This window comes from Falco biarmicus, chromosome 7, assembly GCF_023638135.1.
Source record: "Falco biarmicus isolate bFalBia1 chromosome 7, bFalBia1.pri, whole genome shotgun sequence".
NCBI lineage: Eukaryota > Metazoa > Chordata > Aves > Falconiformes > Falconidae > Falco > Falco biarmicus.
Genome location: NC_079294.1, coordinates 56,730,477 through 56,755,474, shown reverse-complemented (window position 1 = coordinate 56,755,474; position 24,998 = coordinate 56,730,477). Strand labels below are relative to the sequence as shown.

Below are 24,998 nucleotides of genomic sequence, written 5' to 3'. Positions count from 1 at the left end.
TTCAGGTTTATGCAAAAGAAAAGGGAAAAAACCTATGGGAGGCTGCCCCAGCAAGCTGCACACTTGGGCAATAAATTTGGCTGCCTCTTAACACACTACCCCAGCACGCAAGGAAAGAGCTGAGACCTTATCACTCTACAACTACTTGAAAGGAGGTTGTAGGCAGGTGGGGGTCGGTCTCTTCTCCCAGGTAACAAGTGACAGGACAAGAGGAAACAGCCTCAAGTTGCACCAGGGAAGGTTTAGATTGGAGATTAGGAAAAATTTCTTCACCGAAAGGGCTGTCAAGCATTGGAACAGGCTGCCCAGGGAGGTGGTGGAGGTATTTAAAAGACATAGTAGATGTGGGGCTTAGGAACATGGTTTAGTGGTGGACTTGGCAGTGCTACATTAACAGTTGGACTCAATAATCTTACATGTCTTTTCCAACCTAAATGATCCTGTGATTCTATTATGTGCAATCTTAGATGGCCATCTCTGTTCAAGGCTTGAGATTTCAAGGACATGACCATACTACAAGATTTTGAGGGTTTTGTGCCAGAAACACATTTGGATTGTATTACTAAAGTAACAAAAACATACTTTGCTTTACTACACCTTGATCTTACCAGGTTTTCTGAAGTTAGCCTGCTAACTTCAAGTCGAATACCATCATTTATGTCATTTTCCTCTCGAAATAATTTTTGTAGATGATTAATATCCTGGCTAAGATGTTCAACTTTAAAGTTCAAACCTTCAATCTCTTTTTCGTATATTTCTTTTTGAGACTGGAAATGACTTTCCAATACTCTGTTAAAAAAAAAAGGGAGAAAGAACATGGCAGATGTAGTACAATCTTGATGCGATGGGTCAGGCTTAATACAAAGTGGAAACAAAGTATCATGGATAACATGTAGACATTCTGTAATACCACCTGTGCATTAAAGGAGTTGAAAGTTATGCATATCTCAGATGAAACACATTTCCCCAACTGCACACATACTCACTTACCTCACTGACTTAGAAGTTTGTTAAACTGATTTTAAGCTGCTCAGCCAGTATTGTTCCTTTCTTAAACAGACGTTCAGTACTGCACTGTCAAATCAGTTACTGATCTTTCTGTTTATCTTCTAGATCACAGCTTGGAGTTATGAAAACACTGAAGAACTGAACTAACCTTGTAGCTTTTTTCAAGCCCTCGTAAGCAAACCACACTTCTCCATCCTCATTTAAGTGTTCCAAGTCATCTGTAGAGAGTCTAAAATATAAGGCAGTACAGATGAACAAAATGTGCTACTTAAGCTTTTTTAAAGAGACCTCAGAACAAAATTACCTGCTTCGTACATCTTCAAAATCATAACTTTCAAGAAGCTGTTTTGTAACTTCTGACATCTTTTCTGGAAAAAACCAAAAAATTTGTTACATGAACAATTTTCCCCCCATATTTCAAGTTAAGTTTGATTATAAAAAAATCAAACCAACCTATTCCTAAATCTACAAGGTTCTTTCCTGGTAAATCAGATTTACTGAGTACTACAAGAATATAATGAGGGACTTGGTTCTACTTCTGGACATGTAAGGTGCACTAGATAGGCATACCACCAATATATTTTTTCTTAACACATCAGACCTCCAGTGCAAAGTTAAATCTTTCTGTTCTGTATCTGGACAACTGCTAGAGTTGAAGAAATGATTTGTCATCTAGTGCTAGGTTACTACATTAAATACTGCAGACACAGGTTTGCCCTATGACAGCATTAGCATTGAACAAAGTACACAACAATAGTGCTTCTTATTAAGTACCTTTTCCCGAAGCGAACCTAACTCAGCAACTTATTTAAGCATATTTGACATTTCTTGGACCTAAGGCTAAAGATAGGATGAATGAAAGCAAGATAATGTATTGTTTCCATTATCTTGGATCTCTACAAGCTACTTGTTAGATTCTAAGTGAAGTTTAAATTATTAGCATTGACTTTGAAACACAAAGGAGAAATGTCTGAAATCAGAATTTCTTCAAATAGGTACCCTAGATCTCAGTATTCAGTGATCACTTTGTAAAACTCACCTGTTGGGGGTTGTCCGTTGTGTGTCCCATCCCCCCCCCTCCCATCCCCCGTTGTAAGTAAAGGTAGGAACAGAATGAAATCCCTACAGGATGGGAAAGAGAAATGGGTTTTTGTCAAAGCTAACATGAAAAAAGTCAATTTAAACTGGCCTGTTTCACACCGTACTTGGTAAGTTCCTGAATTATCTAGTATGTAGCTTACCCCTCAGTTCTCGCTTCTGTGACTGGGCCTGCTTCTCAACATCCAATTTTTGTGTCTGCAGCAGTTCAATTTCCTTTTGCAACTCGGGTATTTTCTGAATCAGACAAAAATTATAGACCGAGACAAGGAGGGAATGACAAGGGCTGAGTATCAGTTACATCATAAAGATAATGATAATTAATAACAAGTTCATATGGTAAAAGGTTTAAAATGTGTTTTTTTTAAAGCATTTGGTTCTCAAGCATCAGAGGAGAGTAATGTGATGTAGTGAAAACTTGTGTCTCTGTCATGGAATTGACTCAGAGAAAAAAATGTGACTTTACATAAAAGTACTATTTTCAGGCCATTTATAAGCTAAATTTATGGAAAAAAAAACAACTGAGAAACTAATATTTTTTTGGAAAAAAGGGAAGAAAAAGAGATCCACACATTTAAATGTATAAATATTCAGGCACAATTACTCTTCAAAATGTGCACTTATTTTTGTGAGCAGTAACTTACTCATTTTGTGTACTATATGCAAACAGTGCAACACAGTGGTGTATCAAATACAGCTTATTAACTACAAATTCTTCTAAATATGCACTGGAGAAAAAAAAATTAGTGAAGATAATTTATAAATAGAACACCCACATTCTCTACTTGCTTTATCTAGCAAAGACTCCAAAATGAAACGTGTCATACTGTACCTGTGCTAGTTTTGTAAGTTGTCCTACTTCCATTTTCAAGCCATCCTGAATGACGATTTCTTGCTGAATTTGATGTTGTAGCTGAGTTTTTTCTTCTTTCAGAATCTTAATTTCTCCCTTGAGCAATTCAATTTCCTTTTCATAGTCCTGCTTCTGATTTTGGAAATTTTTCTCAAGTAACCTAAACAAGGCAACAAAAATGTGGTTTAATTTTCCTACATTCATACGTGAAAGAGTGGGCTTTGGTTTTGTTTTAATTTGAAGGACATGTTTCACTGAAGAGAACGTAAATGAACCATAAATACTTAAAAAATGCTATCCTACACCCTCAGAATCAATCTACAAATTGGATGATAATGGGATGAAAATGTCCCTGGACTCCGCTACATCTTTCAGATATTGAGACTGGATTCAAGACAAAACTGAGGTTTTTCAGCTTAAAGGCTAATTCTCTAACTCCCTGAGAGCTGGCCTACCTGAGCAGCTTTCTGCTACATTTATGGTCACAGTCACTTACTGAAGGAGGACACAGCAACAGAAGGCCCTGTATCCTTCTCCGTAAAACAATGCAGGAAGTTTTCCATTTTCTACTAATCCCTGCTAGAATGGACCAGCTTCCAACATAATACAGTTCATGGGCAAAGCAGAAAAAAACTAGCAAAAAAGTCCTGTTAGTATGGTTTGAAGTTATTTGCAGCTGAAATCAGACTGAGCTGAAATATCACATGGCTTCCAACCCTCAGGAAGGACTGACTGCACCCTTCACCCTTCAAAGAACAGCATTTATCTAGTACCTAAACTTCTCTGTCTTTAATCTAAGATAAGCAAAGCAACAGCCATTTATTGCTAAATAATAGGATTTAAATACTGCAAATGAAATTTAAAAAAAAGGGGTGGGGGGGTGGGGGGAGGTTTTCCCCTACATTTTTAACCAAGTGGCCTTTACAAACACTGCCTTTCCTTCAAGATGAATGTTTCAATTCTTCCCTTTAGTATTCACTTCACAGGAATTCTGACTGGTACGACTGCTCTTTCAGTCCTGACTGAATTCCGAGTTTATTTCCAAAGAAACCATTATTATCAGGGCTGCCTTTCAATTCTCAGAAAGACACATGAAAAGACAGGAAACTGCAAAAGCAATAACATCTCAGGTCTATAACATAATTTCCTGCACATAGCCGACCCGCAAACAAGCATGTGCTTTTCCTCAACTGTACGAAGTACTTCAGTACTAGCATTAACATTCAAGAACACTGACAGATTCATAAGTGATGTGAGCATAATACATTTACAGCAGGAGAAAGAAAGGCAGGGCAAGAGAAAAAATGAATGCTGTTTCAAAGCAATAAAATTCAGATTCCATACATTCTTTGATTTTCTTCTTTTTGTACATCATTGAAGAGCTGCTTTGTGAGGTCGTCCATTTTCTCTGTCAAAAAATATTTCAATATTTGAAACTTCCATGCAATTATGTACATTTATTAGAACAGTATGACCACAACGAGAAGTTTGGTTTTAGTAATTAAATTCTAAGGTATTTTAAGGCTGAAACAACTCTCTCAAGTGCCAAAAATTATCACAGTAAATTTTACTAGTAAAGCTATAGAATAAAAAGGTTCTGAAACACCGAAGTGTTACTTGTCTAAAGTATACTTGATCTCATGTGCTAAGCATGTCCTTTGAAATTAAGATTCTTAAAAGCAGTATATTAAAGGAATCAAGGACAAAGCATCACTTCGAAGGAATGCATGTGCACGAGAAAGGAAACATAACAGGAGAAGAGATTTTGCTACTCAAAGAACAACGTTAATTTAATGATTAAATTAAAAGCATTTGCGTTACACATTCTAAGCAAGAGAAGCTTAGGATCAACTTTAAATTTACTGTGAATTCAGCATTTATATTGCTTTTATTAGAACAAAAGTCATTGACCTTTACATAAAACCTGAGTTTACAACTTTACCCCACTATAACTCCTTTAAATCTCCTTTTGGTTGTTGTACCTTTCATTTCCTCAGTTTTTGCTTGGAGCTTTATTTCTAAGGTGTCTTTCTGTTCTTGTAATTCTTTATTCTGATTCTCAAGTTTTAAGATTTTCTGTAGACATAAAGAGCAAGAATAATATATAAATTACAAAAGGAGAAAGAAATCGGTCACAGAAGGTCTAACAAACATATACTGACTCCCTTCCTTCCCCCACCCTGCCCCAGGAAAGCAAAGTTACTTAGTAACTCTCGAGTCATTCATTGGATAAATCTAGTGGCTGAAAAAAATATTTAAGCAAAAAAAAAGGAACCCAGACAGTAATTAAAATTTACCTGTTCACTGTCCTCTTTATATTTTTTCCCTTTCTCTTCATATGCTCTCTTTTGAGCAGCTAACTTTTCAAGATCTAATTCGAGTTTCTGAATAGTATCCATGTCATTCATATGACTTGAAGCCAGACTGGTCAATCGTTCCAGCAAACCATGATTTTCTCTACTCTACAGTGAGTAAGACAGGTTAAAAGAAAACAGAATAATGCACACCTGAAACTCTTTAATAGATTTTTGAAGGAAACACCTGACCTATTTCTGCGCACCATCCTGTATCAGTCATAATTATTCCAACCAAGGATTATTTCCACCAATTAGACTAAAGCTACCATCTTAAAGATGATTTGGCTGGTATGGCTCTCAAAAATAAGCTGCAAAATAAACATAATATGGAATTCCCAGAAGTTACCAAATATGTTGTACCAGAGCAGTACCTCACACATCCTTCATCCCAATACAAGTAACCCCATCCAGAGATTGAATGGCCTACTTAAGAAACAGTAAAAATATAAAATTTATTGCAGACTCTTCTTGTTGCCACAACTAACCCAAAAATATAAGGATACTCTAGATTATTCTTCCTGCCCTAGATGTAGGAAGGATAGTAGTGGTTTACATTAAAGACCATATCCCTTACATATTCTCCTGTCTTGTCAAGTAAAGTACGGATATTGTAATTCACTAAAGACTCTAGTCAACAGGAGAGCTCTGAATAAAACAGATATGATAAAAAAATTAGTTAAAATCATAAACTGACTGGTATCTCTCACCTGTTCTTCTATCTTTTTCTGCAGTTGCTGAACTCTGTATGAAAGCTGGATGTTCACTACAAACCGCCGAATATTTTGAAATCTGCGCCTGGCAAGCCACGCACGGGCGTATTTCTGAAGGATCACAGCCTTGTGCTCTTCAAGCATCTTTAAAATAAAACATTAATATCTGTCTGCCATTATCTATAGCTCAATCAGCATCCATTATAACTTTCTGTGAATCTACATGCACTAGTAATGACAAAGCTTCTCACGGAAGTATCAAGATACTGTAATACCCAGACAGCAGACACATTTGAACCACTGTGGTAATCACATTAATGATCTGCATCAAGTATTAATCAGACAGAACTCTCAGTAGCCCCAAGATTATATCTAAGCTACTGTGTATCAGTATTTTTATTGTAACAATATAAAAATAGAGTAGAAGATATGAGAACCAGACCCACAAAAGATAAAGTATTAGGGATCACTGCCCTTGTCTCCATCTTTCTTACAGAGCAGTAGCTGTTTCCAGTTAATGAAATAAAATTTTTGATAGGCTGTACCTTCCGATATGTTTTTCTTGCTAGAAATCCTCTTGTATAAGCTTGAATTGTTACAGCAGCCACACGGATGAGCTGGCAAAGTCTACGGACTAGGTAACCCCGACAGTATTTCTGAATAATTATAGCTGCCCATGTTTGCTTCAGAGTTCTTGCAGTTATAGCTTGCCTTAATTCAAAAGACAATAAAGTTTACTTAGGTCACATCAGATTTCCCTTGCACATTCCCTCTGTCAGTCACATCACACACAAAAAACCCAGAAGATACTGAAAACAGGCATCCACTATCTAAAATAGAGCTTTTTCTTCAATCAAAGTGAGAGGGAATTGTCCACCACCTTTGAAATTCATTCCACAAGCAATTGTTTTGATGGTGTCTTTCTGAAAATTTCAAAGCCTACATAGAGCCATCTTCCTCTCAGTCTGCTCTGTGAACGACTGGTGCAGTTTCTCTGCTGCATAATTCCTTGTAATAATTTGCACACACTAATTTGAAGACTCTTGTAAATTAAATTGCTTTTCCTTTCTGCTACCTGATTTCTTCTCTGGCTCTGATGCTAAGTAGTAAGCCCAAGCCAATAACTGGGTCACGCACCATTAGCTACGGACTGAGCTTACAGGTAGACAGACCTCTCAGGAATCTGGCAGACAATATTTGAAATCTGCTAGAGTACTTTCTTCGTATCAGCTGAAAAACTTGAACATTTTCAAGTCCATAATTACAATGAAAAGGAAATGGAAATACAATCTGAATTGGTCTTTCCTAAAAATTACACTTCAAATTAGTGTTGAGCATTAGTTTGACCTTCTATATCCTTTCAGGCATGCCTTAACCACAAATTCATTTAGCAGTCAAAAGTACCGTACAGTCCGCTGCCCCCGGAAATACTGCTGTATTATAATAGCTGCTTGTTTTATGCAAAGGAATTTCTTCCGCTGCAGCCAGCCTCGAACACTCTTTTGGATCGTAATGCATGCATGTCTCAGTTTATCTGATCGCAGTTTCTCTAAGTAGGCAACCTGTCCTGCTCTGAAGAAAATCTTTGTTCTCCCAAACTGATACTGGCTATGATCCTGAAAAAGAAAACAATAAGCATATAAACTTTCAGTTTATGATTGTAGACCACTCTCTTCCTTTTATAAATTGTCACTTCAGGCAAGCTCTTCTGAAATGACATGATCTTGCTAAGTAAGAATATCCTCTCTGCCTTCTTTGTAGATAGGAGTATATGGGGGAAAAATCCACTTAGCAGAAAAGAACCAGAGAATTACATCCAAAAATCGCACCCTGGTGGTCTCATTAAAGCGAGGACCTGGACTTACCATCAAGGCCTTGAAAGCAACCTCTTCACCCCCTCCTGCAAGCCTGGTTCCTTGGGCTCAACACTACCTTTTGGTGCGCATGTCTGGCCTTGAATCAGAGAGCTGTGTGAGCAAAAACCCAGGGGAGAAGCTGCTTTTAAGCTCAGGCTCCCACCCTTGGCCTGTGCCAGAGCTATACTGCAAGTATGCCTGTGTGTAGCCTTACACACTCCTGAGTCTGAACCCAGTCAGTACTGACACACTGACTCAAATCACTGGCTTGAACTTGGACCAGCCTTGTCACTACAGCCTTGTCTAACAAATAGCAATATGCAAAATAGCACATTTTAGAACAGTTCTCCAATATGCTGCATTCCACCATAAAAAGCCCTTTTGTGTGTGTAAAATTCTAATACTTGATAAACGTGTATCATTTACTGCTTACTGTAGAGCATCTTCTATTTTACAAGTGAAGATACTAAGCACAGAGCAGTCAAATCACGGGTCCATGGCCACATCATGACTGGTCACAACACAAGGCTATTGACTCACAAGCTGATGTGCCACGCACTAACTCAGGAAAGACAGCAATAATGTAAGTATCTTTCCTATTTGAGGAGTGAGACACCACTCTTGGCAAAAGAGACCTTTATTAATAACAGATGCTACGCTACACAGTGGGTCAGTACAGACAAACTAACCTGGATTAGCCGCTGCAAAACAATCTTGCAAATCTGTTTTTTATCATTTATAGAGAGTTCCTGCTGTGTCATAAGAATGCTGTAACGGCTGAAAAACTCAATGTAAGTCCACCTGGAAAATTAAGAGTTAGCAAATGTAACTTATTTAAGAGACATCCAAGTACTTTTTGACACACGGAGGCCCACTGCTATCCCTACCTGGATGGGTAGCTCTGCGCACTAATTCGAATAGTTTCCAAAACACCACACGCTCGCAGTTGCTGAGCAACTCTCTTTGAATCAAACCTAAAAAAGCAGAGTTATATTTTACATTTTTGCTAGGTTTTGCATGCTGTAATAGTTAGAGCCATTCTACTAGCTGCATTTCTATTTCTGCCCATAGGATGCAGGGCTCCCTACTTTTATTATGGTGTCTTCTTTTTTTTTTTTAATATGGGATAGGAAGTATCTGAGGTTTCTTTTTCTTCCTCAAACAAAAGGAAGGCTGTGTTTATTTCTCTCTTATGAAAAGTCCTGTTTCCTTTCAATATTTATCTTGACAGTTCATATCAGCATGTGACAAAGAATCATGCCACTCTCAGCACAAAACATACACAAAATAAATTCCCTCAGCAGTCTATTGACAAGAAATTCTGTCTAGGTACCTTTTAGCACACTGACTATGAATAAACCAAGATTTACTCACGAAAATCTGAGTTCAAGATTATTAACACAAGGCGTGGAAAGACTCTTGCCAAATCTGGACCAGTGATGATATGCCCACAGAGCACTGCGCTACAGTGTTGATCCAGTACTAGCTAAGAGATCCCCATGGCTGACAGACGACTGTTGTTCTTTCACAAACTTAAGATATGCTCTTCCAGTCTAATTCAGACATGTTTTTAAATTAGCCAGGCTATTTTCCCCCTCACTGCTATCACACAGAATAACGAGGTCTCACTGTACTGATAGTGAAACATTGCCATTTGTAACATGTTTTGCATGGACAGATTTTGTCTGGCTTCAGAAAAATTAGTTAACACACTTTAAAAATTTAATTTAGAATCAAAGTTTGCCTCTTCCCTCCCACTCAGATATGACAAAAGCTTTTATTTCATTTGTCAGTACACTACTATCCAGCTGAAAGGTGTATAACTGAAACTAGAGTGCTTCCACAGGTCTGCCCACAAAATAGACCAATAGCTGCATCACAGTTAACTTTTACTTACATGTTGGTGGTTATCAAGCTGTTCATAGGAATTGTGCAAATTATCCGTCACATATGATTGCATTATAAGATTAAAATGATAAGAAATTGTGTGGGAAAAGCCAAGGCTATGTTCAACACTGCTCACACCTTTTCCAACTTCTGAAGCTCTTCTAAATATTCGTGTGGACAAAAGGGAAGTTTACAAAGAAAATAGCAGTGGCTTAATTCCATAAATAAGAATTGGTGCTAATCTAGACTCTACAAGAGCAAACACCCATGTAAAATATCCATCAGCTTAAACCAAAGGACAACCTTTCCCCAGAAAATGTTATGACAAATACATAAACACTAATATCCAACTTGAAAAAATTTAGGATATTAGGAATTATTAAGGTATCAATAACTATTACAGAATTATTCCATTTTTGTAAGATGACAGTACTTTTTTTACTTCGACCATCTTGAAAGGAAAAGTATGTTCTGTATGGGAAGTTGTTCAATAATAAGAATTTAGCTTGTTGATGTGCAGCTACTGTGAAATAGAAAAATACTCTCTTAATTTTAAGGTAATATAACAGCTCAACACCACTAACATACTTACTCAAAAGGCAACTTCTCATCATTTGGCTTTATGCATCGTACATAATGAGGGGTGGTTGCATTGAGTGTCACCATAAGTAAAGACAAAGAACTCCGGAACTAAAAAATATCAGACATAACAGTTTTGCTAATGAAACATTTACAGCCAAGTAAAAAGTCAAATCTTAGATTTTTAATTATTTGTTAGGTTTTGGCTGGACACTGGGAAATTACCTTAAATGCAGGAAATTTAACAGTCCTGCTGTACCTAACAGTCTCCTATACAGAAAACAAACAAACAAACAAACACACCTACTTACACCCAGAGCTGGAGCACTGCACTGTGGCTTGGCTCTTGCTGTACTGAAAACTGGATAGTCACCCGTGAATAGTAACAGAACACAGTACCATAGTCTCAGACTGCCCAGTACACCTCCCTGAGAGTACGAGCATCACAAAATAGAACGTTTATGTAGTACCTTGCTGCCAACAGTCATTCGGAGTTGTTTGTTAGGTGACTTGAGAACAGGTCTTGCAGATTTGATGCTTATAGTTGAACTGAAAGGCAAACTGGACACGGGGTTGTCTTGAAAAAAATTTTCAAACAGATGAAACTAAAAGTGTGGTGAAAAAAATCACAGATAAATACTGTGGGACTGTAGTAACATTTAAATAAAAATTACATTTACTGTAACGTAAAATGCAAAACTCATCCACCTTAATGCTTAGACCAGGTATTGCAGGACTTGGAACCGGATCTTTAAGCCACAGACAAATAACAATTGAAGAAACAGCTGCAACAATTCTGCATCTATTGTGAAGCACTTACACATTTCACAGACAAAACTCCACAACTGTTAAGCAGGCCTGAAAAAGCTATTTCAGTATGAGCAAACATGGACACAAATACAGACCAGAGTTAAAAATAAGACCACTTAAGGTTATTTTTTCACAATATTTAATTTAGATTAAGAATATGGGGGTTGGTCAGATTAAAATAGCTTCTTAATAGTAATCCTGAAGTCTCAAGGCTGTAGATTTGAAAGGGACAGAGCCTTCAAGCAGATGGGAAGTGGCAGGCACATACAAGACATCTGAATTTTTCCCTGCCCTGGCATTCTCTTAATCTCTTTTGAAGAATAAACAAAGGCAGCTGTTAATGATAAACTACCTATTAAAGCTACATTAATAACTAACAAAAAAAATTAATGATAAAGTGAATTGTTCAGTTACAAGGATTCCAAAATGATCTTCAAGGAAGATATTAAGGAAAAAACCCACCAAACTACTAGCAAAGTAAATGCACATATATGAAAAAGTTGAATACTGTGTTTTTCTACCTTGTATGTTATTTTGACATTAAAAATACACACTTGTAGAATATTAATAAAAATTAAGACTGAACTAATGGACTCAACCTAATTTAAAAAAAATCTTTTTATCAAAACAAATAAAAATCAGATCTGAATCAATTCCAGTAAAATCAGGTATTAGAAAATAAATCATTACTGATCGTTCACAAACCTTGCTCTCTTTCAAGATTTCTATCAATACTTCATGCACTGTATCTCTGTTTTTTTCCAGAAATCCCTCACATTTATATTCTACCTGTGCAAAAAGGTGAAATCATTAACTTTTCAGCAATATATGAACAGTTAGCAAAACAATACTCTCTCAGCTGTGGTGGCCAACAGCTCTTTATTAGCCTTAAACATGCTGGCTGAAACTCTGCTTTTTACAGTTTCATTATGGCATACATACATACATGCATACTGTAAATTTAGAAGTAGGACAAACTCAGAATCCACTATCAGCTGCAATTTCCTCCTGTCTTCATTAGGGATTTCTTTCCTTCTCTCTTCATTATTCTATGGTTTCAAATCCACATACCATTACATTTGAAATGTAAAATAACTGAGGCTAAAATGTGTACAGACTACAATCTTAACTATATTCTTTTTGCATTGTACACTTTTTCTGCCTCTTTATGATTTATTTTTATACTCCCAAATTCATTATGTTAAGCACTTCTTATGTTTAAATGGCATGTTACTGGCAGTATTGCGAATAAATAAATAGTACTATACATTGAAGATCAATTTTATAGGAGTTCTAAACAAGTGTGGTTAATATTTTCTCTATTTCCTAAGTTTATTTCTTTTCTGAATGAGCTACTGCTAGAAACGGTGAAATAACACTGGGCTGTTTACACTTTACCTTATCAGCAAAGTGTTGAATGATGAAAGAAGTGTTTGACATCCTCGGCTTTTCAAAGAGTGCATTTTTATTGACAAAATTATTATATAGCTTTTGAAGCCAGTTTTCATCTGTTCCATGAGGTAACTGTAAAAATGACAAGGGCAATCTCTTTAGCAAAACTCTTTTGGACTGTTAAAAGCAGCAAAAACACTTACTATCAATAAATACTGTCTGAATAAAGCAGCTTCGGTGAGTTATGAGGCTTGAAAACAACCAGTTTTTGTCTTTTCAGACTAGCCAGTGGCTCTGTGAAGCAAATACTTCTTAAAAAGAAGGTCACATTAATGCATAAATTTGCTGACTAGAGCTAATTCTCTGTTGAGTCATAAATCATTTTGTCCTGAGAGGATGCTACCTGCAATCAGGGACAATTTGAGCCCTGAGAATGCTAGTGAGAACAGTAACAGATAAGTTAATGAGTTAGGGAATATTCCCTAATTTCTCCCATATTACTCCATGGTTTGGATTCTGAGAAGTACAATTTGCTAATACCACCAAAACACCTTTTAGAGACCATTCTAACAGGGCTCACCTCACCCTGCCCTGCTTTTCACTGACAAAGCTACTTCAATAGGTTTGGAAGTCTAAGGAACTACATGTATGTAGAAGAAAAAAATACAGGTTCAGGAATTGCTACAGACAGGAGACGGCACAAAGGAAAAAACGTAAGACTGAAAAAGAAAAAGCAAAGATGTAGGTTTGATGCATTCAAAAAGAACCTATAAAAAAGGGAAAGGAGGACTGCTTTTTTTGTATCAAAATTAGTGATTCATGGAATAAACAAATTGTAGAAATAGTGGTGGAAGAGACATCTGGAGACTAGGTAGTCCAAATTCCTGCTTGGAGCAAGACTACCACCAACACTAGATCTGAGCTGCCATTTGAACTCAAGTCCTGAAAGTATTCAAGGATGGGGATCCCACTGCGCCTCTGCTTAACCCGTTCTAGTACTGCACTACTCTCACAGTGGGGAAATACAGCTGCTGGGTTAGCTTCTAGGTAAGAACCTAGTTCTAGATTCTTAATTTTATAAGAGAAATATAGACAAAGTGGCTTATAATTAAAATTACTAAATAGAGGGCAAACATTAATGTTTGTTTTATGAGGAAAATGCTCTACTTCCCATTTAAAAGGATTAAATATGGATTACAAGTCCAACTTGTAAAAATCTATATAGTTTTTTAATGAGTTCTAAATACAAGAATTTTTAAATTACCAAGCACTCTTCATCCAGAAGTTCTAAAATTCCCATTTTAGCTTCAATAAGGTCAATGACAGGCTGGTTGTCATAGAAATCTATTAAAGTCCATGGGATATCTTCCTTCATATATTCCTCTTGTTCAAGTTTAAAGACATGCTAGATATGTGAAAATTATGAAAATGGAAGGTTACAACTAAGGAAGAAAATTAAAAAAATGTGCTCATGTGTGTGATTGTATATATAAGATAGCAACAAAATATTTATATATTTTGTAGTATACTACATGTCTGTCTCGTAAGAAAATAAAATAAGAATTTTTCATTTATATATATGTACATGCATGTATAGATATAAAAATAAATTTATTTTTTTTTATTACTGGATAGCCATTATCCAGAAATATCCATTACTCAAATACAAAGAGCATTTGCTAATATCCATTACTGATAATCTCAAAAGATGAAATAAAATAAGGTAAAGAACTGTAACAAAGAACATACCAGATTAAATTGCTGCTGCAGTTTTTCATTAGCATAATTGATGCAAAATTGTTCAAAACTGTTCACATCAAATGTTTCAAAGCTGAAACACATGTCAAATATGAAAAAAACCCCAACCTTGATATTAAAATACAAATGGTAGGATAGCTCCAAAGTCTTAAAAGAATACTAATATTTCTAAGAAAATTAAATAGCTGTAAAACAAATGGAAGACCCTAAGGCATATCAAAACTTCCCTAGAAGTTAACGTTACCAGACATGAGAGCTAAAAAATCCAGAGTTAAATCTAGAAGTATCATATAAAAAGTTAAATTTAAATCTCATTCACAAAAAAACCCCTATTTATAGTTGCTAAACATTTACACTACTCTGGATACTAAAGAACTTGCATGATTATGACCCTTTTAGTAAAACAAACCCCTCCAGATTCATTAGCAGCGCAAATCAAAAAGTGCCTCTTTATCAAGTCCAAAGAAAAGGCAGAACTTAAAGTAAATTGGTTTCCAGAGACATTCTTACCCATAAATGTCCAAAACACCAATAAAAGTATGTTGTTTGCCAGGGAACTGCAAAGCTTGGTTAATTCTTTCCACAATAAAGTCAAATAAATGAGAATAGATCTTCTTTGCCAGAGCATCCCTTGCATTAACAGCCTGAGCTCTCGTCATTGGCTTTATTACAGTCTCTGAGGTAGTGGTGATCTTTCGGTGGCACAACCATCGTGCCATTTTGTCACAGCTTAAATCCAGAAGTTCGCAGAATATATTGAGATGTTTATCTTCCAGCTTTGAAGATAAATAAATACTATTAGTTTACATTTAATGGTTTAACTGTTGCCTAGACAGTGAAAGCCTGGCACCACTGACATCAACCTACGACTCTGATTTTTAGATAGACAAGGGGCTCTGTTCACTTCTTCGTCTGGCAAAGTATCAAGAAAAGATAAAGCAAATAATATTGGAGAGAGCTTCTGATACAGGAGAGAAAAACTTAGACTTGATGAGATGTTTTGGATTAGGAAACTGAAAGAAAAAGTTACTTTAACCTATGTTTAGATGTCCTTGCTTTTTAGACTTGCATAGTCTGCTGGGACAGATTCTGAGCAGCTTTGATAATGCTCCATTTCCTGCATCCTGCATCCTGCGGACAGTCCCAAATGGATTTTCCAACAGCTGTGGATCAATTGGATATGGGGTTCTCTTTGCCACATTCTGCCTTTTGTTCAGACTTTCTGAACTGGGGCACGAAACAGGATTTAAACAGTTGAAGATGGAGAAATCTCTCAAGTTTAGTATATCAGATGTAATGGTGGCCTGAGTCCCAGATATGAGAAAAAATACCACTAAAGGATTTTTGGCACAGAATATAAAAGAAAATGTTGGTATCTGAATGAGCTACTTCCTTACACTGATAGATGACCTTTCATCTCCAACAGCTGCTATTTCCACATTGCCTAAGTGTAGGATTGCTGCCAGCATTTTAAAAACATCCATCTGAAAATCACCCTTCAGACCTAAAAAAACAATTTTTGATTATTTTAAATACTCAGAAACAGTACAATTAATTAAAATAGCACAATTCTGGATTACTTGTTTCATTGTGTGGCCAAGGATTGTATAGCCTCTCTGCAATTACTATGCAAAGCCTTGGTTCTGCCTACTTTCTGCCTGTCTGATCCGATGAGAGATTAGGTATAAATTCCCATACCTCCCCAAGTGCCAGCTCAAGTCTGATTTGGCATCCACATAAGCCATATAGGGGCAAAGAAGCTTCCAATTCCATTTCTGTCACAGCATGTTAGCTTAAGGGCCAAGAAGACTCCAGCCTTTAGTGATCTGGACCAATAACAATGAACACCAGTTGCTAACAGCCATTTGCTTTTGCCTAGTACTTCCAAAACAGATCAACAGTGCAACGGGTAAGCTATGAAAGAAATTATTTTGGTAATTACAACTAATATTTTGTCCATTTCAGAAAAAAAACCCCACAACCTTTTCAATAGATTTGAAAATCGTATGCCCATGAATTTACCCAGTAAAGCAAACGTCTTCTGAGTCTCCACCATATTTGCTCTGTCATCAACTCCTTCTATTACTGTGCTGCCACCCATTCTTGTGTAGTTAAATTCTTCTGCGCTTCCTATAGATATGAAGCAAAACTTGTAATGCTGGAAAGTTTGGGGCTGGGGATAGCCACTTGTTAAAGACTCTTGCAACACCAGAAAATTAAAGATGCCGTCAGATGACAGCTCTTCAGCAATGAGCTGCAGGTCCTCTTTTTCTGAGAGAAATCCATGCGCCTAATCCAGTTAAGCCGACACGAACTAGTACTCATAATTCCAGCAATCTTAATACTTGGTCTAACAAACAAACAAGCATGAAGACTGAGTAAACATACCTAAGGTCTGTTTCTCCCACATGGCATTAAAACTTCTCTGTAGATAAATAAATCAAGTCCCTAAACTGTCATTATGACATCTGTCACTACAGACAGTAGATTTTCAAAGATGCTTGGGTACTTGATCATGCGCTATTCAAGTTACAAGGGATTTGCTCTCCAGTTCAATACAAGCAGAAGTAATAGCTAAGTGACAAAAATGCAAGTCCCATTGTAAGTCTGCGAGATTTATGCTATAAATCACTTAACATCCTAGCATTTGAAAATCTAATCTTCAAAATACTGCACTGCAAAAATGAAGAGCAGGTTATTTTCTTGAGACCTACCCAATTTAAGATGGTTAAATTCAGGTAGCATAGAAGATGCACACAACTGATAAAATATATGGTAGTTTCTCTCATTCTCTGACTGTAAATTAAAGCAAAGAATACAATTACAGACAGAAAAAAAAAACCCAAACCAAAACAAATACAAAACAATCAGAAAAACATTCAGTACTCAACGCTACTGCAAAGAGATAAAGATACTTGGAAGGGTAAATTCTGCTGCAACATAGCTTGGCAAAGAAATTGCCCAATATTAAAATGGCACATCTTAGACTTCAACAAGAGCTTTGAAAGTGATAACTTCAAATATACTTTATTTCCACTATCAATATTCTGAGTTCTTTCCCCAAGGCTGTTCCTCTAATTCTTCAACTTGAACAACCATCTACTAATAAGAACTGACAAATACTGTCACAAACAACTGTGTAGAAGTGCCCGCTGAAACACAGCCCCGTTGTAACTCAGAAAACTCTCTTTCCAAACCACCCTTCAGGCAGCAGACAGACAGAAGCATTTTTCATAGTACTTAAAAAGTTACAAAATTACTAAAAAAGAAACCTTTGTAAAAACAGTTTTATAAAATTAAATGCTTTCTTCAGTAGATTATCACGATTATGCTCTGACGCTGTAATGAGTCATACGTAATAAGCCCTGGCCTTAGCAATTTTCAGCCAGGTTTTTACCCAGACTCTCTCTGCCCCACATACACTGTTCCCTTCCAGGTACAATTGGCACGTGTTACTATTGTGACTGAAAGTCACAGATTGCTCAAATGCTTCTTGCGCTTATTGCATGGAATGATCCCTGAGACACATTCTCCACTTAACATAAAGACGACCATGGAATAAGATTAGCTCCTATGAAAAATAAATCAAATCTTGATTAGACATACTATTTGGAACGTCACATAACATTTTCTATATGAAACTAGTAAGGATAGTACATTAGTAGCTACACTGATACTGACTGTTTTTATTTTACCCACCTGGAATACAACTCTGGATTTCTCAAGCAGGTACGTTCTCATGTTAGCTCCAATGATTTGGTAACTCTGATCAAAACTGATTTCAGTGTATTTTCCAAATCGACTGCTATTATCATTCCGTGTAGTTTTTGCATTGCCGATAGCCTACAAAAATTAAAAACTTCGAATTTGTTTTACTTGCATCTTTCATAAGAATAACTTTGTCAAAACATGACACAGCTACAAGTTCCTAAAATCAAAGGTGCTCAAGGATCAATCTCAGCTGTGGGACTCAAACTTTTAGGCCCAAATTTGAAGGTAAGCCTCAAGTCAAATAGCATAACATTATATAAACTGAGAATTAGAGAAAGTATGTTCTCCCACCATAAGGAACCTTAACCAGTTCCTATTCCAATTAATAAAAACAAACAAAGAACTTGTTCAATATTGTTTTCTCATCATCTAATTAACAGTATGTGGTCACATAAAACTCTGGAGACAAACTAGTGCCTCCAAAGGGCCAGTGGTAAATCAGGCAGAACCAGGTGCTCCTGAAGCTGAGCACCTCTTTCCATCAGTAACATTCAGAGGCTAAACTTCTAATCTAGATATCTAACTCAGCCAGCTAAAACATCCCTAAAGATTTCAACCAAAGACTCCCAGCAGCTCTCTGAATTCTTTCCTTGATGAGCACAGGCTTGAGAAATACTCTCCAAAACTTACCTCAGTTATTGGATTGGATGCCAATACTTTATCCTCCACATGTGCATTGCTGCTTGACTTACTCACAGTGGCAAAGTATCTCATAGTGTATCTTGCAGACACAGTCTTTCCCGCTCCTGATTCTCCACTGACTATAATAGACTGATTTTTGTTATTTCTAAAACCAAATAATCAGACAGTTTAAATCAAATGTCTAAAATTGCATGCATAAATGTAAGAATTACATACAGGAAAAAAATATGAAAAACACAGCTGTGATCAACTCTCGTATCAGTTCCATCTTTCACTTGCTCTTCCCTTACTCCTCTTAGGCTGTGACCTCTAGGCTGCTGTCGTTGCTAGTCACTCAGCCAAGACAGTGTTTTGCCCCTCATCAATAATGAAAATAGTTATGAGTTCTAGAAATCCCTCAGCTGGTTGAGGAATTACTCCTCCTCTAGTTAACCTACCCATTCAAAGATATTCTCAACAGCCAGTGGTACATACACAGATAAATTAAATGAGAATTAACATTGACTTCTACGAGACTTCAAGTGTTATTTATGGACATTAAACTACATACTGAACCTTGCCATTTGCTTGTATGCTTCTTCTGCCACGGCAAATATATGTGGATCCATGTCCCCCATGTTTTGCCCACTATATGCATGGATAATAGCATCTCCATATATTGGCAACTGTTTATAGGGGTTTACTGCAACCAAAATTATTCCTACAACCAAGAGTGCAAAACAAAAATAAAACATAGGTTAGTTCAATGAAATTCCAGTTTTCAGCAACAGCAGTTAAACTGATACAAAGCAATAACATTTTCTCAACTAGGTAGGAGATCCTGCTCAACAAACCAGGCTACACTCATACAAAACTGATTTAACTTGAATGAGTTAAAATGTACTTGAGGAAAACATTACTTGCATCAAATTGCAAAGTAACTCAAGATTTCTTCTTTTTATTTATTTTAAGAATTTTTTTTTAACCTTGCATTTTACTTTGCTTACCACTGTAGGTGTAGATAAGCTTAGACTCCACAAAGCGAACTTTAAGATTGTGTAGAACAGCCGGTTCATGGAGATAACTAAGCGCAGTGAGATCATTTTCACCAACAAGTATGTCAGGATTTCGTAGGGGTGGCAAAGCATCTGGATCAACAAGGTAATTCAGTTCCTGTCAACAAAAATTAATTAAAATATCATAAAAGACATTATGTTTGCATAAAAACAAACTGATTTCTAACTTTGCATGAAGTTATGGCGTTGATGAAGCCCTGTCTCATCTTGCATTCCCTCAGTTGCATACATCCCAGTGAGCTTAGGGTACTTGGAGGTCATGAAAGTAAGATGGAGCTCTTCGTTGTTTATGAAAAAGAAAGCTATATTCTCTTTATTTACAATTTTTTGTACTGTAATCTGTAAAAACTGGAAATGGATTTAGCTCTCCGAACATTTGCGTGTTTCAAGTACAGATGAAAATGGCAGACCAGCTGCAACTCGACAAAAGTAAACACATGGTCAGATCTTCAGTCAGCTCTAAAACTATCCTTACCTGCAACCCTTCAGTTTTCTTTACACAAAGTTTAAAACTCACTTCTATTTCTTTCAATTTCAAAATCCATGTAATTGTACATTTAATACTTGTCTTTACAGAACAGGAATGCTGAAATGCAGAAATACTGTTTTCAAAATATTAAATCTGTAAAGAACTTGGATACTATAATTTGCAGATCTTACACAAAGCAACAACTTCAGGAAAAAAAGCAACAACTTCAGGAAAAAAAAAGCAACAGCTAGCTCTGAGAAATAACTATGTTTGCCTTGCACTTCTGATTTACTTCCACTTAAGATGAGTTTCAGTGCTTGTTTCAAAAGTGAAGTGATCTTCAAGGTACATGCTCTACACTAATGTTACACAGATAATAGAATTACACTCTTCATATTTTTAGGTAACGGCTATTTACTGTATGAATTTTAACATGATAAAATTCTGGTCACTGCAGGGTTCACACAAAAGAAAATATAGACAAGTAATTTAGATCTCATAATGGTGAGTCCTGCGCTTCTGTCATATCTCAGCAAACCCCACAGTAATTAGGGCTTTTCTCCTTACAGTTCCATCTTCCAATTGCACATGGAGAAAACTGTCTCCAGCTTTGTAGTTTTTTGTGATTTCTGCAGACTGCCAAACTTCTTCTTTATGAGGGATCCAAACCCTATTGTACTACAACAGAAAAAAAAAAGATAATAGTTAGTTTAGCTATTATTGTAATACCAGATTAGCACAAAAAAAATAGTTTTCAAATGTTGAGTAGAACTTAAAAGCTGAAGTGGACGCCAGGACTTTTTGGGATTATTATTAGCTCTGTCCAGCGGGCTGTATTTTTGTGTTTTAGTTATTCTTCATGAAAGAAAAAAAAAAATGAGGGCGGACTCACTAAGCTCAGACATGCTCAATCTGCTCCTTTTAATTTTAACAGCTTTACTGTTTAGTGTAAAGTCTGCAGAACAACACAGCGTGCAGGATAGTGAATGAGGGCCAGGCTCTTCAAACCCTCTAACACTGAACAAAGAGAATAAAAACCACTTAAGTAAGGCAGAGCCCTGATTTCAAATGAGCAAGTACCAGAGAAAGCATCTTGTTCACTAGAATTTAGACAATCACTTCCCTGAATTCAAGTATAGAATAAGAAGGCATTTTATCATAGGCACAGATGTATATGCAAGAAAGATGCTGCACATATACCTTTCATTTAATGGGACTGGAATGCAACCTCCAGTCATATTCTCTGTTCTAGAGTGAACTTCAAACACTACTGGCAGGTTTCTTCCTTCACAAGCAATCAGCTAGCTCAGCTGAGCTCAGACCCAGCAAGGTACTTTAGCTCTGCCTCAGGAAGAAAACATGCTTCCTAAAAGCACTTACTTCCAATAGAAGCAGATGAATTGAAATTTGCTTTTAGGTATTTGAAGAATCAAGACAACATAGTTACCTCTAGCCTTGTGAAACATAAAAGTTTGAATATAAATGATGCTGTCTGAACCACCTAATTCTTTACAGTGAAACTGAAATGCTGAAGCATTAGCAACATATTTAAATGCTCTGCCCTAGGAACTATAGGAAACACCTTAGAAGCTATAGGAAACAGCATTCCTTAAGAGGACATAACACAGCTGGCAGCCTCAGGAAGTCAGGAATTTCTTCACTGATGAGTGTGTCCTCATCCTGCCAGGGTTTAACAAAGTGGCAGCATCCCTAAAAGCCTTCCTAATGCATCAACTATGCATTAATAGACACTATTTTTAGTGACATCTAAATCACTTCTGTTCAGGGATTTGCAATTTAAGACCATTTCTGACACATCACCACCTTCCTTAAATCTTGGTGCAAAGTACTTTAATATCATATAGTGTGTACCTGAGATGGCAGTGAAAATAACATTGAAGACTATATTTGGATGTAAGAGGGGGACAGGAGGAAGGGCAGTGATGTCAGAAAAAAAGCCTGAAAATCACCAGTACATGCTAATACTGAGTTTCTTACGGGCCATCTCTCTTCTAATTTGTGATAAAGGAACACTAGAGAGCACAGAACCATTTCACCCTACTTGCACAAGCAACCATGCCATATAATCTTTCAGCATCTTTCTGGTTTGACAGCCAGAGCACTTAATTTGATTACCCTACCCTAGCTATATTCATAGTCAGTTGAAACCGTGTTTAAATAAACCCATGAGAACCTCTGCACCTGATCACTTGAAAAACTAACATTAGTCAAGGACTTCCTGCAGCATTAGCACACCCACAGATACCCTGGAGGACTGTATACCTTCTCATTCTGGTGTTGCAACTGTTGTTTCTGGCACAAATGACTTTTTTCCTCTCTAATTTGGAGGAAGCCCTGGAAGCTCCAGCAGATCCTCAGAACATGAGGGTCTCCCCCCTGAGAACCCTACTGAACACACGACCAATGGTGGGTGCCTACAGTGGTCCCTACAAACTGCACTGCACTTCAACCCAGCTTTCTCAACTCTGAGGACCAACACCAAACAATTTAGCATAAGAGGGACTTTCACAGGGATGTCCTGCAAGTTAGCTTGGGTTCCTCAGTGACCTCTCCAGTTCAGTTTTCAGTATCTCTGAGGCTGGAGACTGACTTTTCTGGTCAACCTGGCATGTGCATCAGGTGATAAACACTAACCAAAACCGCAGCTGCTTTCATACCTCTTTGCTGGTGCCTTCAGCACGATGGCATTTTTTCACCCACTATCCAAAATCACAAAGACCTTTTCTAAACAACCCCAAAGCACTAGGACCCATCTATCCGATCAAAGGGAGAAAACCCCAGCCTCACAAATACCATTTAATAGGCAAATGAAAGGCATGGCTAAATTAAATTGGTTTTTGCTTTTTCCGTGTATATCAAAGTATAAATTAACTTTTGTGTCATTCCTACACTACGCTGATTTCCTGGTTTCTAAAAAATACTTATTGATTCACAGCTGTTAAACTCAATTCTTTATCTGCCATTATTCTATGTGAGCCAAGAATATCACCGTCAAATAGCCTCAGGGGCACACAGTGCGTTCCCACATAAGAAAGCGAACTGCACTAGGTCACGGGCAAGAAAGGGAGGAAGAAGCGCGTGATGGAAGTACTGATTCTTTAGAAAAGGTCCCTGCCGTTCCAGGAGCCTCCGTTGGCAAATGTGCCCAGCTGGCTGAAGTCCGCCTTCTCCAAGCCCTGCCTCACAAGTAAACAGAAAAGTTTGCTCGTTTCGTATCCAGTTACACCCATGCTCCTTCCTCCCCTTCACCTGCCTCAATATTATTCCTGCTTTTTTTAAAAAATGCATTTGTTCTTCCAGCTGCTCTGAGCGTAGCATCGACCCACAAGATGAGCACACACCATGGCAGCACCGGGCTGGACAGGGGTGCATTATGGCAGCTGCTTTCACAATAGAGGAGCTACGGGCTTATAAATTAGTAATAGATGCGTGTTATTTTTGTTATTGAAAGCTAAGCAAAGAAATTATACATCACAACACTCCGGTGACTACAGGAAAATTGGGGGAAATTGTGAAGAAAAAAAAATACAGCAGCCACAGTAAGGAGGCAGAATCTTTGCTTTAGTGCCAAGTTCTGCCCAACGTACCCAATATTTGCATAGCAAAAAGAGCCAGCACTCCGCCATTAAGTGGCCAGGGCCGTGCTGTTAAACTTTTAAGATTGCCTAATCGCTGGCTAGCACATCAGGGACCTACACCTGAAGGCCAAAAGTCTCCAAAAAGAAGTGTTTTCCTCAAAAGGCAGCAGCACTTGCCCGCGAAGCCCCGGGACGTCCCGGCCCCGCAGGTGTGCCTGGCTCAGCTGCCCGGTGCCGTGGACGCGGGCCCTCCGCCAGGCCCACACCAGCCATCCCGCTCCGTGGCACCGGTGGCCCCACAGAGAGCGCTGAAGCCGCGGCCCCAGAAAGCACCGACCGCCCCGGCCAGCCTAGCATTACCGGCCCGGACCGCTCCCCCCTTCGCCTCTCCCTCACGGGGCGGCCACCGCCCCTCAGGGGCGCGGGAGAGCGCCCCCCGCCTCCCCTCAGGCGCGCCCCCGCCTCCCCTCAGGGCCGCCCCTCGCCTCCCCTCAGGCGCGCCCCCCGCCTCCCCTCAGGGCCGCCCCCGCCTCCCCTCAGGCGCGCCCCCCGCCTCCCCTCAGGGCCGCCCCCGCCTCCCCTCAGGGCCGCCCCCGCCTCCCCTCAGGGCCGCCCCTCGCCTCCCCTCAGGGCCCCCCCCCGCCTCCCCTCAGGCGCGCCCCCCGCCTCCCCTCAGGGCCGCCCCCCGCCTCCCCTCAGGGCCGCCCCCGCCTCCCCTCAGGGCCGCCCCCCGCCTCCCCTCAGGCGCGCCCCCCGCCTCCCCTCAGGGCCGCCCCCGCCTCCCCTCAGGCGCGCCCCCCGCCTCCCCTCAGGCGCGCCCCCCGCCTCCCCTCAGGCGCGCCCCCCGCCTCCCCTCAGGGCCGCCCCCCGCCTCCCCTCAGGCGCGCCCCCCGCCTCCCCTCAGGCGCGCCCCCCGCCCCGCTCACCTGCGTGTAGAGCTCAGCCAGCGCCATGGGGCAGAGCTGCGGCCGCGCTGGCCGCCCGCGGGGACAGGCGTGCTGCGGCCGGTTCCGCAGGGGGCAGGTGGCCGCGGCACCGCGGCCCGCCCCCGGCCACCACCCCCGGGGCGTGGGGAAGCGGCCCGGATCGCGGGCCGGTCCCGCCCGGGCACGGCGCTGCCCCGCGGGGGAGGCAGGCGGCTCCCCGCCCCGGCA

The 24,998-nt window shown here is 39.0% G+C and overlaps 1 protein-coding gene across 2 annotated transcripts in view; it reads right to left on the bottom strand.

Annotated features, from left to right (window-relative positions):
- The window catches only part of MYO5C (myosin VC), a 37,567-nt gene extending 12,593 nt beyond the window's left edge, over positions 1 to 24,974 (bottom strand). The window contains exons 1-29 of one of the 2 annotated variants that reach the window (XM_056345898.1): positions 24,771 to 24,974; positions 20,813 to 20,923; positions 19,708 to 19,873; positions 19,277 to 19,421; positions 18,710 to 18,866; positions 18,008 to 18,151; positions 17,023 to 17,104; positions 16,331 to 16,438; positions 15,706 to 15,812; positions 14,819 to 15,084; positions 14,300 to 14,381; positions 13,815 to 13,955; positions 12,557 to 12,682; positions 11,864 to 11,947; positions 10,819 to 10,953; positions 10,362 to 10,459; positions 8,770 to 8,856; positions 8,572 to 8,683; positions 7,431 to 7,642; positions 6,572 to 6,737; positions 6,024 to 6,170; positions 5,257 to 5,421; positions 4,942 to 5,035; positions 4,304 to 4,367; positions 2,939 to 3,119; positions 2,250 to 2,343; positions 1,313 to 1,376; positions 1,157 to 1,237; positions 609 to 789 (exon numbers count right to left, since the gene is read on the bottom strand). In XM_056345898.1, coding sequence (XP_056201873.1) covers positions 609 to 789; positions 1,157 to 1,237; positions 1,313 to 1,376; positions 2,250 to 2,343; positions 2,939 to 3,119; positions 4,304 to 4,367; positions 4,942 to 5,035; positions 5,257 to 5,421; positions 6,024 to 6,170; positions 6,572 to 6,737; positions 7,431 to 7,642; positions 8,572 to 8,683; positions 8,770 to 8,856; positions 10,362 to 10,459; positions 10,819 to 10,953; positions 11,864 to 11,947; positions 12,557 to 12,682; positions 13,815 to 13,955; positions 14,300 to 14,381; positions 14,819 to 15,084; positions 15,706 to 15,812; positions 16,331 to 16,438; positions 17,023 to 17,104; positions 18,008 to 18,151; positions 18,710 to 18,866; positions 19,277 to 19,421; positions 19,708 to 19,873; positions 20,813 to 20,923; positions 24,771 to 24,797 — 3,627 coding nt within the window. In that variant the 5' untranslated portion in view covers positions 24,798 to 24,974. Of the gene's footprint in view, positions 1 to 608; positions 790 to 1,156; positions 1,238 to 1,312; positions 1,377 to 2,249; positions 2,344 to 2,938; positions 3,120 to 4,303; positions 4,368 to 4,941; positions 5,036 to 5,256; positions 5,422 to 6,023; positions 6,171 to 6,571; positions 6,738 to 7,430; positions 7,643 to 8,571; positions 8,684 to 8,769; positions 8,857 to 10,361; positions 10,460 to 10,818; positions 10,954 to 11,863; positions 11,948 to 12,556; positions 12,683 to 13,814; positions 13,956 to 14,299; positions 14,382 to 14,818; positions 15,085 to 15,705; positions 15,813 to 16,330; positions 16,439 to 17,022; positions 17,105 to 18,007; positions 18,152 to 18,709; positions 18,867 to 19,271; positions 19,422 to 19,707; positions 19,874 to 20,812; positions 20,924 to 24,770 lie in introns of those variants that run through there. The other variant, XM_056345899.1, reaches the window with a different exon arrangement.
- Positions 24,975 to 24,998: the final 24 nt, after the last annotated feature.